Source organism: Chelonia mydas, chromosome 4 (assembly GCF_015237465.2).
Source record: "Chelonia mydas isolate rCheMyd1 chromosome 4, rCheMyd1.pri.v2, whole genome shotgun sequence".
NCBI lineage: Eukaryota > Metazoa > Chordata > Testudines > Cheloniidae > Chelonia > Chelonia mydas.
The window spans coordinates 66810963-66827742 of record NC_057852.1 but is presented as its reverse complement, the minus strand read 5'-3'; the positions used below and the strand labels follow the sequence as shown (position 1 = coordinate 66827742).

Below are 16780 nucleotides of genomic sequence, written 5' to 3'. Positions count from 1 at the left end.
GACCTCACAAGTGGCAAGTGCATTATTCTTCTCTGTAACTGCATTGATTTCCTTTTTAGTCTCTGTTGAAGAAAAAGAATTGTAAATAAACTAGTAATGCTGATGCTGAGTTGGTGTGCAGTAATGTACAATACATTATGCACAACAGAGGGGAAAAAACTTTCCAAAGACATTCATCTCAGTTGATTCCCGCATTTGTGTCCACACTTTCAGCAAAAGACCAGGCAGCGAATCCACATACCTTCCAAGAGCGGAGTCTCTGTGCCACAGGTGGCACTTCAGTTGACTTACTCGGCACTTCACCACCTTTTGGCGTTTAAGGCAGCAGGTTTAAAAGGAAGTATTTCTTCACACAATGCACAATCATTGCCAGGGACGGGGTGAAGGCCAGAAGTATAACTGGGTCAAAGAAAGAATTAGATCAGTTCATATAGGATAGGTCCATCAATGACTCTTAGCCAAGATGGTCAGGGATGCAACCGCATGCTCTAGAGTCCCTAAGCCTCCGATTGCCAGAAGCTGGGACTGGACAAGAGGGGATGGATCACTCAATAATTGTCCCGTTCTGTTCATTCCCTCTGAAGCATCTGGCATTGGCCACTGTCGGAAGACTGGGCTAGATGGACTATTGGTCTGATACAATATGGCCATTTTTATATTCTTAAGGAGGGGGAAAGCTGCAAAAAAAAGCAGGAGCTGGTGATGTCATTGAATTCCATCCTGCCCATAATGTGAACAATATATAGTAACACAACATTTTTACATGCACTGCACTCAGACCCAGTGAGATCAGCCTGCCTGGAGCCTATGATATAGCATGTACATGTCATCCTAAAGCCCTTTGATGTTATAAAGCTGATGAACAATAATGTTATGAAGTGATATTAGTCATTTCTCTGCTGGAGAAAGATCTTTCCTCCATTAATGTCTAGTACAAGAAGGCTGATGGTGAGGGGGCACTGTCATCTGCACACAGCAAGCACTGGACATTTCAGAGTAACCTGTGCATCAGTGACATCAGGCAGGAACATCACTATCCTGTCCTTGTTACCGGATTTACAATTTTAAAACCTCCAACACTGTTCTCATGCTTGGTGGAAGTGAATAACCTTATTCAACACAATTAAAGTGTGGTGTGGTCCAAGCATATCATGAATGTTCCCAACATCAGGTCAACCGATCTCTGATGGCATTTGGTGGCAGCAGTGACAGTGTGTAAGAGAATTATGTGGATAGTAGCCGTGAAGATGTTCAAAAAACCTAAACTAAACACAAAAAGAAAAGGAGTACTTTTGGCACCTTAGAGACTAACAAATTTATTATAAACACAATGTACCCTGGACACACAATTCTCCCCCTAAGGAGAATATGAGAGAGAGAATAAACCACCTATGACAGATGATAGTCATGATGCTTAATGCCTTACTGGATGGCACTAAAATACCATGTTGATGAGAGTGGTACAAGAACCTGTACAGCATAGTCTCTTCGGGCCGGTTTAGAAGAGTGGGACTTGTGTATATTGTCAGGGGCTTGAGAATTCCGCAAAGGAGAGGGCCGCAAAGACTGTTGACCAGACCCTTCAGACCCTTCCGTTGTCTGCCAATAAATAACTGCTAATGGTATGTTCAGCTTGAGGGATTTGAAGCCTCAGCTACTTTAAGTAGCTATGTTTTATGAAGTTGACCATAATCTAGTACAAGTGTTCAGTTCAACAGCTCCTGCAGTGACCAACACGCAGACTTGCTTCTCCACCCAAGCTGTGCAAATGTGAGAGAAGCTACAGTTCACAGCAGATAACTTGTGCTCTGGAGTATAAACCCACTAAGATGCCAAGCCCCCTGTATGTTTCTCACTTGTTCTCCCTCTTTCTCCTTTTTGTTTTATGTAGCTGAATAAGAGTTATCTTTTGATACAAAAATCATCTGTTGGTGGGAATAATTCTATTTTGCTTTGATTCTCATTACTTTAACTTCTATATCTGACATAATCAGTTGTGGTCTCCATCAGGCAAGTTTTATTATTTAGAACCAAGCAATATTAACTGTGGATAGCATCCTTTTTTTGAGAACCTGTCTGGGAATTCTTTCTAAATCAGCTGCCACTTCTATTGACCGAGCTTATTTTCTTATACAGTACTATTATTGGTTTATATGTGATCCTGGGAGCAGTGTCCTAGCCTTACTTACAAGTGGTTTAGTGCACACATTATTTTTTATTAAAATGGATATGTAGCAAGCTGGGAAACCTGTAACTCTTCTGCTGTAGCTGGCATTATTTCTAGTTATACTATGATTTACTCCTATGTAATTTTGTAACTGCTGTTTGTGCAGATCAGTATTGCCTTGATACACTCACGAATAACAGGGGAGAGGTACAGTGATTGCCTTTACACAAATTGCTATTTTACATACCATCACCATGCCTCAGGGGTCACAGCTGAGAATACCAGGACAAACTGGTGGCAGACCCACCCCAAACTGGTGGTTATTCTTCCATAAGAAATACCAAGCCAGTAACAAAAGTAAACACACTGGTTAATAAGTCAGAAATGAAGTCTCCTTAGGTATCCCAGCCCTTGTTTCACCATGCAGACACTAGACTTTATGATGAATGGTTATTTAAAACCAATTTCATCAAACAAAGGGCTCTTTTAATCTCAAGAGATCATCCATATAGCCAGGTTAATATAGAACTCAGACCTTACCCAATAATCCTGCTGTTGCCAATCTTTTGGTATCTAATATCTAGAAGTTTATTTATAAGACAAAAGAAGGAGGAGAAAGTTAAAATGAACAAGGAAAACAAATAACTCAGTGCAAAGTTCTTGTATCAGGTTTGAGGCAGTGATGGAATAAATTGCTGGCTTGTAAAGGCTCTGGTAACTTCCAAAAGGTTGGAAAGTCCTCAGTCCTTTGGTTGGAATGCTCCTTTTAGTGTAAATCCATAGTCCAGCAATTAGAGCAGGAAAAAGGTAAAATGGAGATACTTCCAGGATTTTTTATGCCTTTTTCCATGTGGAGGGGATGCTCTCAGTCTTAGTTTGTGGAAAATTACAGGCACAAGATGGAGTCCAGGGTCACATGAGCAGGTCACATGTCTTTGCGTGCTTTGATGAGTCATAGGAGCAGCCATTACCCATATTCTGGCTAAAACATCCCCCAGAGAGGGTTACCGGGTGGGCGGGGGGAGACCAGCTTCTTCTATATCCATTGTGAGAGCTAAGTGTCCTTTAATGGGCCATTAACTTGAATAGTCTGTTCACAATGTGCTGGCTAGACTGGATGCAAATACCTTGAGGGTGTTACCCCAGGAGCAAATGTAACCCACACACTTTCTGGGTGTGGTGGTGTGTCCCATCTGGTAGCACCAAGACCACTTAGAGAGAAAGAAAATGAGTCTGCTCTACAGCCTTAGCTAACAGGCAGTTGGCATTTAGCTTATGTGGTAGAGACTCATGCATTAAGCTCCAGAGGTCCCTGGTTCAATCCTTCCCACCGACGACTGGGGTCTGTCAGCGTTACAAGGGGGGGCTCTTCTGGGATTTCAGCTGGGAATATTCTGAAGCTCAGGACCCGCTTTCTCAGCTACGGGAAGTATGTAACCCACACACACATCGTGGGTGCAGTGTTTTGTTGTGTCCTATCTAGTGGCACCAAGACCACTTAGAGAGAGAGATAAAATGAGTCTGCTTTACACCCTTAGCTAACAGCCAGTTGGCTTTTAGCTCATGTACTAAGCTCCAGTGGTCCCTGGTTCTATGCTGCCCACCAGTGACCGGGGTCTGTCGGCGTTACACAGACACATTTGAAATAAAGGTATATAGTCTTTGTTCATAACTTCAGATAAAAAATTATACTTGCATATAAACAGGATAATCATACTTAGCAAATCATAACTTTTCCAATGACACCTTATATGACCTACTTTGTACAAGATTTGTTGCTATTGTATAACAGTGGTGCCAACAATGATATACATGGTAATATTTTAATTATACAACATCACACATACTTATTACCTTAAACATAGTGGTTCTTTAAAAAATTTCAATTGCCTTTGATAACCAAATACTACCTGGGGATTTGTATTGTCACCTAGATATTCCTTATACTATTGGGGAAGCAAGCTTTGAGGTCTGTAGAAATAGACTGCTGCTGTTTGATAGATGTGACAGTTTGTGCAAGACACCCAGAACTGTGAGCCACTGTGTTGCCACTTCGCCTCAACAGGAGTGAACTTTGCTACTTCTTGTCCGGTTTGCCAGGACTCTGCCAGTCCAAAATCTTGCTTTGCAGGGAACAATTAGATATCTTTGTGGAGCAGCGGTCATCAGTGGCTATTAGGCAAGATGGTCAGGGAACCCCAAATCCCAAGTTTCCCAGACAGGTTTTCCTGCAGCGTATAGTCCCTCTCACTGCACATTCGCAGAAGTTAAGTTTGCTACTTCCAAAGAGACCATGTACACACCAACCTGTTAGGTTACCTGAGAACTCACTCTCCACTGTTAATACATAGTACTGAGATGGTTGTGTAATAAAAAAGAATGAGTTGATTAATAAAGAACAGATATGTAAGTGATAGGAAGCAAGAATCAATTAGACAGATAAGTTTACAAAAAAACAAATCAAAACATGCTTTCTAGTGACTAAAACTTAATTTCAACTAGTTTTGTCTTAACAGATTTCTCATTTACATCATGTTTCCAGAAACTCTTGCCTTCGGGTCAAGAGGTCCAGCTTTCATAGGCTCAAAGGATGTTGTCCATTTATGTCCCCCTAAGTGATGGGTAACTAAAACGCTTTTTTGCTAACCCCATTTTACTCCAAGTCCATTGTCTCTGCCTCAAGAGCCAGGAAGGCTTCCTGTGGAGCAGATTCTGTCCCCCAGTGTGATTGTTAAATGGTCTCTCCCACTTGTTTAGCTTGATGGCTTTGTTTACCTTATATGTAAATGTCTTTTCACTGTCCTCTGCTTGTTACCGAGCCAGTGAGACAGGTAAATACAAGTTCCTTTGTCTAGGACAGACCTCTCAAACACATTTTATGAACATATTAACAGCACACATCTATAACTCACTGTGCACAACCACTACATACCTCATACAATGATTTTTAAGACCAGCGTGTCATCAGTTTAGATATGATCACTTACATGATGCCTTTGGATATATATCTTATGACAACAGTGTGCTGGGGAAGTGAATGTGTCAGGCCTGATGTGAGTTACAGTAGGCAGGGGGCCCTCTGCCATTTGGCATTGAGGGTCTCCCAGGGTCACAGCAGAATTTACTAATTTCCTGTAGTATAATTTGCTTGTATGGAATCCTGTCAGTTTATATGTGAAGTGTTCAAAGTTGCATCAGGGGAAAAATGGCAAAATAAAACTCTTATTTTTGGAACTTCTACTGTTGAAAAGAAGAAGTTTTAATAATAAGATCACTAGTAAATTAAATAACTCAAGTTTTCACAGTTCTTATAATTAAGCAAGCAAACAAAAACCCTTTAGAGATGGACTCTCCAAAATTCTTGGGGAAAAAATTCCATGCATTTGCCTTCCCTTCTTCCCCACCAGAGAGAGGTGAAAGTTATATTGTATTATATTTTATATTAAAGGAAAAATTAGTCAGTTCCTTCACCTTCTAAAAATATGGCTTTAAAATTTAATAAGTGTTCCCTCACCCTTCAAAGAGAATGTTCTGATTTGGAAAATAAAACATTCCACCTACAAAATTCTGAGGATACTGCTTTTCTCCTGCTGTCCAGTCACAGTAGTGACCTATTTTCTCTGCCCAGGGCTGCACTCTGCCTCTGTTGATAGGATAGGTTAGCCCTCTGGTGAAACTAAATCCTCTCCTTCAGATTAAATGAATGCCCAAATGTGGGGGTGGGGGAAGGAAATCTTTCTCATGGCAGGGATTCTGCAAGAACCTTTACCCTGCTTGAGCCACAATCCTTTCCCTGGAGTTGGTATGTCCTAGTCCTTGCAGGGAAGCAGTCATTTCTTCCAGCCTCTGCATTCCATTTCACAATTTCCCTGGGCTGTTTCCAACCCTGGCTTACCGGCCTTTCTTTTAGGTCACTCTCCCTCACATCTACTGTACATCAGACACGCTCCTAGCTCCTCTCCCCAGATCCCTTACAGACTGGAACCATGCTGATCTGTAGCCCAGATCACTAAGCAAACTGCTGCTCTTTCCAGGTTCCTTTACTGAGGAATAGGGTCTACCTTTGATTTTCTGTTTTCCTCATCCCAGCAGGCCTTGTTGTAGCCCATAATCTTCTGATTTGGGATAAAACCAGACAGAGGTGAGCTCTTCTTGAAGGCCCAGCTCATTCTTAGCTAAAACATTATTTTTCTTGTTGATATTATTCAATAATGTTATGAAGATAAAAGTTAGAGTCACGAGAGATCTTGAGTTATGCTGTTTTTTCATACATTTCTTGTTAAATACATGTTAATTCGTTTGTTTTAAATGATTTTTTTTTAGGTCAGTGTTCAAGGCTCGGTGGAAGAAGTGTCTCTTGAGAAAACTTGAGGGTAAAGAGTAGAAGTCAAGAAGGATAGGGGGAGAGCAGCATAATAAAAGATCTGGAGTCACTTATGAGATGACAAGATCAGGGGAGCACCAGTTCACAGTAAGCTGGCAGAATGAAGAGTACAAGCAGCAAAGAAGAAATTATTGAGATTTAGGGAAGGGCAGATTGCTGTGCATAGCCTGGAAGATGAGGATAAAGAGTTTGAATCTGATGCTTATAGAAAATGGAAACCAGTTCAGAAATTCAAGTATGGAGAGAAGGGGGAATTAAGGTGTCCTAGACAGTCAGAGCAGTGAGAAAAGAAGATTACTTTAGCTGCAGCACATTGAATAGATTTGAAGGAAACAATGTCTGAATCCAGTAGGCCAGCGAAGGAGATACTGCAGTAGCTGAAGGAAGCGGTGACTAGGGCATGGATCCAGGGTTTTAGTGGCAGAGATGAAGAGGAAGGAATGGATTTGGAGATGTTATAAAAGAAATACTGCTGTGATTTAATCACTACCTTAGTTGCAGGGATTAGGGAAAAAGGAAGAGGGAGCAATGTTTTTAATAAAATTTCAAAGTCTCTCTCTACTTAACTAACTAACCTCCTTCCCCCTCTCTATGCACAAAAAGCCCAAACTAGTCGGTATAGCACTTTCATGTGAAATTTTGGACTTCACTACTTTTTTCCATGTGAAAAAAGGCTATGTTGCCAAATTCTCATAGAAAAACAGCATTTAAGGGAGATAAAATAGTAGAGAGTAAAATGAGAGAGTTTTGCTACTTGTGCATAGCTCTTCTATTTTGCAAGTAGACCCTGGATATTTATGGAGCAACCACAGATTCCCTGGAACAAAATGCATAAAATTTTGGCAGCAGGTTTTCCCATCAAACCCTGGAAACATCATCTGGGCTGCATTTATCTAACTCTTGTAGAGATGTGTTACTAAGTTTATTGCAGAAGTTTTAGGTAGTTAATAAAGAGAAGTGCTGACACAGAGTCTAAACCGACTTCTTCAGCATCTGTGAAGTTTGCCTTTTAAAAAAAAATTCCAGAATTTTTTCAGCCCTGCTGTGCAGTTTTTGGGAAGATGAAACTCATTCCTCCCAACTTAGGAATTCAGGCCATAAGGCTACATACACTACAACCTTTTCATGTCACACTCTTGCCTCCTCAGCAGTGTTCCCTTCCTGCAAAAATTTTCAGATACAGTGCAGAGTCCATGTCCTTGGGACACAGTAATTGTCTAGGTCCCCATATGTGGCAGCTTTACCTGTATGCTACTTTCAGCACAAATACTACATGGTTTCTGTGTTATGTAAGCCATTCTGATGGGGTTCAACAAGGACAAGTGCAGAGTCCTGCACGTAGGACGGAAGAATCCCATGCACCGCTACAGACTAGGGACCGAATGGCTAGGCAGCAGTTCTGCAGAAAAGGACCTAGGGGTTACAATGGATGAGACGCTGGATATGAGTCAACAGTGTGCCCTTGTTGCCAAGAAGGCCAATGGCATTTTGGGATGTATAAGTAGGGGCATTGCCAGCAGATCGAGGGACGTGATCGTTCCCCTCTATTTGACATTTGTGAGGCCTCATCTGGAGTACTGTGTCCAGTTTTGGGCCCCACGCTACAAGAAGGATGTGAAAAAATTGGAAAGCGTCCAGTGGAGGGCAACAAAAATGATTAGGGGACTGGAACACATGAGTTATGAGGAGAGGCTGAGGGACTGGGATTGTTTAGTCTGCGGAAGAGAAGAGTGAGGGGGGATTTGATAGCTGCTTTCAACTACCTGAAAGGGGGTTCCAAAGAGGATGGATCTAGACTGTTCTCAGTGGTAGCAGATGACAGAACGAGGAATAATGGTCTCAAGTTGCAGGAGGTTTAGGTTGGATATTAGGAAAAACTTTTTCACTAGGAGGGTGGTGAAGCACTGGAATGTGTTTCCTAGAGAGGAGGTGGAATCTCCTTCCTTAGAAGTTTTTAAGGTCAGGCTTGACAAAGCCCTGGCTGGGATGATTTAGTTGGGGATTGGTCCTGCTTTGAGCAGGGGGTTGGACTAGATGGCCTCCTGAGGTCCCTTCCAACCCTGATATTCTATGATTCTGCAGTCCCCTCTGCCCAAAGATAATTTCACTGAGTATAATTTAATTTAACTACTGTTAAAAGAAAGGGCCAGATCCTTATGTGATGTAAATCAGTGTAGCAACAGTGACTTCAACAGAGCTGTGCAGATTTTCACCACCTGAGCATCTAGCCCCAAATCTGTAAATCTACTACATCATCCCTAGCTTTTACTGCCCAAAAATGAAAGGAAGCCGAGAAAAATCAAATTGTTTTACTTACCACTACTATAATTTGCTTTGTTCTGAAATCTTTCTATTACATGCAAACGCATGTAATTTTTATAAATAATAGCAATAAGATAGAACATGCAAATAACCTTCCAGGAAAGCAATAGTTGTAAGGTTTCCTTGCAAATTGTGTTTTTAACTAATTTTAAAAGGGTATTAGTTTCGATTTTCTAACTTCTCATTGATATTATTTAGTATCATGATGTCACCCTGCAAGATAATAGGCCTAATTCTCCTCTTATTTCACCAAAGTTATTCTTGATGTAAAGGGGTATGAGAGGAAAATCATGTTTTTACAGTATAACGTAGAAACAGTGAGAGAACATAATTAGAATTCCAGCTCCCTCTTTTGTGCTCTCCAACCAGGTGTAAATTAGCATTGAAAAACATTCAGGCCACGCAAGTGTTCCTGTAAATCTGATTACTTGTACTAAGAGTGTGGTTGATCCAAGCATGGGAGTGTAAGTAGTGGCCAAAGGAGCATCCATCACATCCAACCTCAATCATATGAATCACACTCCTTCTCCATAAGCCCTGACTTGGCATTCACTGTCCAAGGCTCAGTATGTGGAAGAACGAAGGAGACCCTCTGAACAGTGAACAGTTCTGGTTTCTGCAGAGCCAGGATTGAGGCCTGACTTCTTGTGATTTATGGTTTCCTTTGTGTTCAAGGTTTTGGTCCCATGATGACTGGTCAGTTTAACAAGCACATACCCCAGCATACTGTTCAGAGCACTGGACAACTGGAAGTTCTAAAGCAGATACTTTGGTCCATCTGAACTGGGCATAGAACAAGTTGAAGGAGGGATTGCAAAAAGTGGCTTAAACTTCCCCTTTCTATTTACCTTCTCCTGGAACTATTGAGTGCAAGGCTGGTCAAAGCAGCTACTAAAGATTTCAAGAAGCTGCAACCACAGCAGGAGGCTGAGGCAGTGTAAGAGCATCCTAGTCATGCCCCTCTCCTATAACCACACCTTGTTTGGAAGCTACATTCCTCTTGCACTAGCATGGCCCTTTGAGCCTGGTTATGGTGACTACACAGCCAGAATCTGCTGGACATATGGCACAAAGCGGTGTTTTGATTTTTTTTTTTTTTTTTTGGTAAAAGCAGTGTTGTTAATTCCAATCTTCTAGCCTAGTTCCAATGTGGGAAACTCAAGAACAGGTGCTGATGATCCTACTAACAACATCTTTTTCTATAAGTAGTCTCCATAAGGTTGCCAACTTTGTAATATTTAAGAACCGGACACTCCATCAGGAGTGCTGGAAGCTCCCCTTCCCCCTGAGGACCCGCCCCTACGCCGCCCCTTTCCCCAGGCCTCACCCCTGCTCCACCTCTCCCCCCAAGGCCCCGCTCCTGCCTTGCCGCTTCCCACCGTGAGGCCCCACCTCCTGTTTGCTCCTCTTTTACCCCTTCCCTCTGTCGCTCACTGCTTTTCCCCCTCTCCCTGCGTGGGTCAGGAGGGACTTGCCTGCAGAGCTGGGGCTGGAAGTTGCAGCTGCCTGATGCAAGTGGGAGGTGGCCCTGGCTGAGTAGGGGCTGGCCCGGTTGATGACCGTGTGCCTCCCCCACCCACAGTAACCAGACTTGGGGTGTCAGGTCAGTAGATCTGACGAGACACCCTCAAATCCCCTTTCAACCGGACTTTCCGGTAGAAAACCGGACATCTGGCCACCTTAAGTCTCAATGATTTCAGTGGGCCTGTTTATGGCATAAGGGTCTATTCAGGTTGGGGAAGGGTTTCCAAATCTCGCACACAGGTTACATACCATCTACCTAATATTTCCCTTGTAGTTGCATTTCCTATCCTGCACTTCTCTTGTGCAGTGTTTAACCCCAGATGAAACTACATTTCAGTGAGATGTGAAGTGATTCTTGGGTGTATCTGTAAGTCTGTAAATCACTTCAGAAAGCCAAGAGTCACTCTGGCTAAAATACACTATAAATTCAAATCAATATTATCATTCCAAGAAGTTTTTACATAGGATATTGCTGTTCAGAGATCATGGGGTGTTCTTCGAAATAAATATTTAATATATTTTAAAATATTACATTTTCAAATTTGTGAACAAATACTTTACATAGTGCGAACATCAGCTCTAGACCCCACAACAGTACACATGGCAAAGAAGTCACAATAGGCTTCCTCTTATTAATGGGACAGCCACTGAAAGGGTAAAATATTCCATCCTAAAATCTGTCATTGGCATTTCAGGAAAAAGAGGAGGATGGGGTGTATTTTAGTTGCAGTACAGCAACTAACCTGTGCCTATAAAAGGCATCTGCCTCAATTTTAGATCTGACTTTCTGTTTTAGAATAAACTGGGGGTTCATAAACTAAATAGGTTGCGGGGAGGGGAAAAAGTCAAGCTTACCAAGAACTGCTTGTCATATCCTATAAGCTCTTTTTCTGGCTAACTCAGAGAGATCTGCATGGGCTTTAATGGATTACTGGTTAACCTAGACATGTCTGATTTGAATCTCGATACAGATTCTTTAAAATGAAGAATTAGAGTGGTACTGCATCCAAAGCGAAGTTAGCATTTCTTTTTTTTACTTAAAGAAGCATATGTGGACTCTGCTCTTTACTAGAAAATTCACTTTCAAGTCCCTCACACAAATAATACAGTTCTGCTGTTGCTTTAAGAAGGAGGTGGATGACTTTCATGACAAAGCAGACCTAGATTCACGGCTTCTCCTAATCCTATAGATTTTAAGAGCAGGAAGATAGTTTGTCTAGAGGCTTAAAACTTTTGACAGGTTAATAAGGATTTGTTAACCTTAGACAACAGTATTACTTAATATGAATACACTAAGCTCAACAATATGGTATATACAGTATTACTTAAAAAGAAAAGGAGTACTTGTGGCACCTTAGAGACTAACTAATTTATTTGAGCATAAGCTTTCGTGAGCTACAGCTCACTTCATCCGATGCATTCAGTTTTTTTCCACTGAATGCATCCGATGAAGTGAGCTGTAGCTCACGAAAGCTTATGCTCAAATAAATTGGTTAGTCTCTAAGGTGCCACAAGTACTCCTTTTCTTTTTGCGAATACAGACTAACATGGCTGCTACTCTGAAAACAGTATTACTTGTCTCGAAATGCCATTAAAGTACTTGATCCATGTATAGAACTGTTTTCGTAAACTGTTTCTAGTTGTGCTTTGCTTAAAAGCCAATATTTTTCTAGTTTATATTCCAAGTTCAGAAAAGATCCCCCTCTGATGCTGTATGTGTTTCGAGGTCTGAGTTTTTCAAACTAATTTTAAAATGTAAAATATGTGAATTGAATGTAAATAGGTGGAAATCCAATAAAGGAATCAAAAGTTTAAAGGAAATTTGGGAGTGCAAATAGATTTCATTTGTATTTAGTGTAAATATGTCTCCACTGCATATCCGTATATTTTGTGCAGCTCCCGCAGAAAGGGTGTAACACATATGTATGCCTTCCAAAAGGACTGCTAAGAGACTCATTCACCTTCATGTTATTCCAGTTTTATGCAAGTGTAACTCCACTGAAATCACTGGTGCACAACTGGAGTAATGCAATGGTAAACCAGGCCTTAACTTTTATTTTTGGGTTCTTTCAAGTAGGCTATTTTAATCCAGTAAAGTGAGAGATAGTAGTTGACACAGTAAAGAAAAAGGTGTTAAGAGAATCTCTTCACAAAATAATAAATAATGTGATCCAATATATGTACATAAGCTGCCTTATTGATATAAGTAAAAACTCAACTACCTGTTTGAGGATATCTTGAAACACGTGTGGTACAGCCTGTTCACATATTACTTAATGTGTAAGTTGCCAATAAAAGACCGTGGTGCTTGCTCTGTCTAGATTTTTCTTTATTGCATCCATAACTATGTTATCAAAACACTGCTTAGAATATGATTTGCTCTGTTCTGGGCTAGTTGTTTCTTATACCTTCAGAAGTTTAAAAAATGTTTTTAGAAATAGATATATCAAACAAAGCACTCTTAGGAGGGAGAAATTTCTAAAACAGCTTTAATTTCCATACCCTTTTGTGCAGTATGACACTTGGGGACTGCTTCTATTGTTTTGTACTTTAAAGTGGGGAGAAGAAACCGTTCCCTTGGTTTTGTTTCTGGAACCTGAGAGGAGCAGCAGCTATTGGGTGTAATACATTCATGCAAATGACCTTTCAGAATGCATGTGTAAGTGTAAAACTGCCATGTGTGCTCTGCTCTGTGCCTGTGACTTATCCTGCTGAGCTTGCTTCTGGTGCTGTCTCAGAGAAAGAAAGGTATGGGAAAGGGTTAACTTCTTACTACCAACCACTGAAAGGCACATTTGCAATTGCTCCCGGTCTGGTCTTCCTTTTTGCACCTCATTCGCTCACTGCTGCGCTTCACTTCGAGGCAGATCCTTTGACCTAAACAGATTATTGTGGACGCACGAAGGACACAGCAAGCTGTCCGTGCTTTTCAAGGAGGAGATTTGGCTCCAAAATAGGACACTAATCCTTTCAGACTTATGCCTATTTACCTAGTCAGCTCGATGCAGTGTCTCTGGGTGCTTAGTGGACTCCTGTGGAATCAGCCAGGAAACAAAAGCAGAAGTGGCAGCCGCTGCAAATGTGGGAGTCTGTGCCATTAAAGGGAAGCAGTTGCTAATAAGGGCCTGTGAGACCTAGGTTTCCTTGGTTTCCATGACAGTTATTAGGAAGCATAGAAATTGAATGGTCTCCCACAATGCTCTAGGGGGGGGGAAAGGGGTGCTCCAGTGACAAGGCAGAGTAGTTATTACTCGCAGTAACTCGTCTGTCTGAGAATGCAAAACTCTCTGGATTATTATGTTGTGCAGTTTTTTTTCTTTCCCAAATGTGGTTTGCTTTACTTTTTTGATGGAAGACTGGCTTGTGCTACAGTGTCTCAAATACTATTTTCCCCTTTTTATTTAGAAACTGAGCTTGGGAAAGCCAGGATATGAACAATTATACAGGTGGGCTACTCAGGGGGAGTGAAGATATAAGGCATCCAATCAGGTATTGGCAACCTGCAGCACTGTCAAAATGCCCCTCCAACAGATTTCTGTAGTCCCAGCGCGGGAGACCGCCAGCAATGGGAGAAGTTCAATGGGCAGAAACAAAGAGAAGAGCAAGGAAGTCGAGGTAAGAGGAAGGTTTTGATTTGATATAATAGGAAAAGCCAATCCACAGTAGCTCGCATTTCTGTGTGCTCAACAGGATGTACTGTGCTGTAGCTTTGGACCAGCACTACACATGATCACAGCATGCTTTAGTAGACCGAAATTGAATTCCTATAAAACTAATAACAATATACTAAAATGCATCTCTGAATTGGGGGGGGGGGCGGATTATAAATATTTAGGGATTATTGCTGAAAGAGGAGGTTGCAAATTGCAGTGCCAGAAGCATGATTTTTGTTACGTTTCATTTAAATATTTAAATGTTTAATTTTTTTATGAAGTATGTAGCCCACTAGCATTGAAAGACAATGGATATTATTCCGTATACATGTGCAGATTTTCAGATGTCAAGGCAGTTTGAACATTTTAGTTTCTTGTTCCTAGTTCTTGGGGGGGGGGGGGGGGAAGGAATAGCCTAGAAAGAGTCCTCTTTAAGGGAAAACATATTTATTATGTTAATATCTGTTTCACTAATATGCATGTACTCCTTGTGTTAAATATAGGCACAAATTCTATAGCCTACAAATTAGTCTACATTTTCATTTAAAATGCATCCGTTTGTTTTGTTTTTCATCCATTGTTCTCTGCCTTTCATGAAAAAGATGATTAAAAAGCAACAAATATTATTCCACCAGTATTAATAATCAGGTTTCGCCTATTTAAGAGAATATTCTTGGATCATAATATAATGAAAAAGTAAAAATGTAAATGTAAATAAAATGTAAAAATCTCCACAATTGTTTCTAAGTTTTGAAAAGTGTTTTGTGCGTGGGCGGCAGAGATTCTAGCTTAAAATACCTATCAGGAGTAGGTGACACCTTACAAAACAGCGAGGCTGAGACGATATGAAAAATAAATACTGTAGCAGCTAAAGCTGCCCAGCCCCCTTAAACAATTTTTGCTTGGTATATATTCCCAATTAATCTTTAACAAACATTTTTTCTGTTCTGGATGTTAATCTTTCTATCTGGAAAACAAGTGTGGGTGTGGAGAAAACAAATGAGAATATTTTAATGATGAACTGGGAGAAAAGTAATAAAGTTCACTGAATTTCCAAAGAGAAGTGGTATTTACAACCTCCCTTTTTTAATCATTTGTATGACTTTGTTCTCAATAAATAATTTTAGAGACTAACAGATGACTGATGTTTCCAGTGTTGTGTGTGATGGTGGAAAATACTAGTTAATTTATTGACTGATTTTAGACTGAGAAACTCTTTTGGTCTGGTAATTGGCTTAAGACAAATGTAGCAGTCGTTGTTTTCTGATTTTAAATTTCAGTGAAGAATATCCTTGACAATGTCTTTCCCCTAGAAGTGAAAAAAAGTATCTTTTTCCAAATGCACTGTGCTAATCAGTGTTTATCAAACTTGATAATGCCTAGAGTTTTGTGTGCTTGGAACACATTTTAATTTTTTCCATAATAGTGATAAAGATTGAAGTGGAAGGTGTTCAAAATAAGATTTCATATATGAAAATCTAACATGTAAAATGATACGTAGAATAAATCGGCTTTCTTTAATTTTTGATTTAAATTATTTTTGACAGAGTAACACATTTGTTTAATGTCCACACAGAGTTAATTAGAATCAGTAGAATTGTCTTGTGCTCCACTGTGGGTGATTTTTGTCCGGTGAAGGGCTGAATCAAATCATTTTGGAAAGAATCAGATACCTCTGAGTACAAATGTTTGCAGGTTTTTCATACAGATGTGTAGTTGGGAAGAGCACACTAGTTTGCAGAATTTATTAGCTTCATGAAAGTTTAATTAGTTTTTACTTTTTTTTTTTTTTACAAAAAATTGTGCCTGTTGCAGAGTATTGGTTAAAATGCATATTCAAAACTGCCCTCTGCTGGACAGCGTGTCTGATCTGCTCAACTATATGGTCCTCCCTCTGTCCCGTGGCCACAATTTACGCAGGATAAAAGACCTAACACTACTAACTGCTAGTGGAGATTCTCCTTTAGATCATGTGGTAGGGATGTCTTTCCAGAGCTGAAGGCTGTTGAACAGGGCAATTGAAACTGTTCAGATAAAACCCTAAGCATATCTGAAATGTATGCTTGGTTTTGATTCTTCTGTGTTTGTGGGTATCTGATGAGGTTCACCAGCATTGTGCTGAAGTGGGCTAATATTTGGGTTCACAGAAAAGGTCCTTTGTCCTGCCAGCTGTTCTCTCTCTCTATCCTCTGTTCTCTCCCACTCTCACCTAGAAACCTTCCTCAATCCCATCCCAATCCACATCTTATTTTTGTCTCCAGTAGCAGCCTTCCCCTCCTGCTAGACTCAAGAGGTATATTGATATCCTCTATCCTTCCTCTGGGTTTTTAGGAGCCTCTGAGTAGCTGCTTCCCCTCCTTTTCCACCAGCAGGTTGTGTTTTTTATTTGATGGGAAAGTGTCTTTGAAAGCCACTGTCCTCTAGCCATTAGAAAGATCTTCTTGGGCGGTAGAACCAGAAGGCTAGTTTAGTAGAACAGGGAAACGCGCCCTCTTATTCCCTGAGTAGAGTCCGAAAGATGCTCTATAATCCCTGGCTACTATGTGTGCGTAAAAGGTGTATGTCATCTAACAAGTGGTTGGTAGGGAATTCCCTTGGGTTCCCCAATTGCTGCATTAGAGATGATGGAGGAACCTTTCAGTTCCTGTCTATTCATGTGGCTGGCTGCAGTGAGAGAAGCCACACAGTGTGTAGTAGTGTGAAGGGCAGCTGTATACTGGTTAAGCCAAC

The 16780-nt window shown here is 40.8% G+C and overlaps 1 protein-coding gene across 5 annotated transcripts in view; it reads left to right on the top strand.

Annotated features, from left to right (window-relative positions):
• Positions 1-16780, top strand: part of MARCHF1 (membrane associated ring-CH-type finger 1) — a 462352-nt gene that overhangs the window by 191378 nt on the left and 254194 nt on the right. For 3 of the 5 annotated variants that reach the window (XM_037897485.2, XM_043545930.1, XM_037897484.2), the window contains one exon: positions 13803-14012. In XM_037897485.2, the coding sequence (XP_037753413.1) occupies positions 13914-14012 (99 nt within the window). In that variant the 5' untranslated portion in view covers positions 13803-13913. Of the gene's footprint in view, positions 1-13062; positions 13146-13205; positions 14013-16780 lie in introns of those variants that run through there. The other 2 variants (XM_037897486.2, XM_037897487.2) reach the window with 2 other exon arrangements.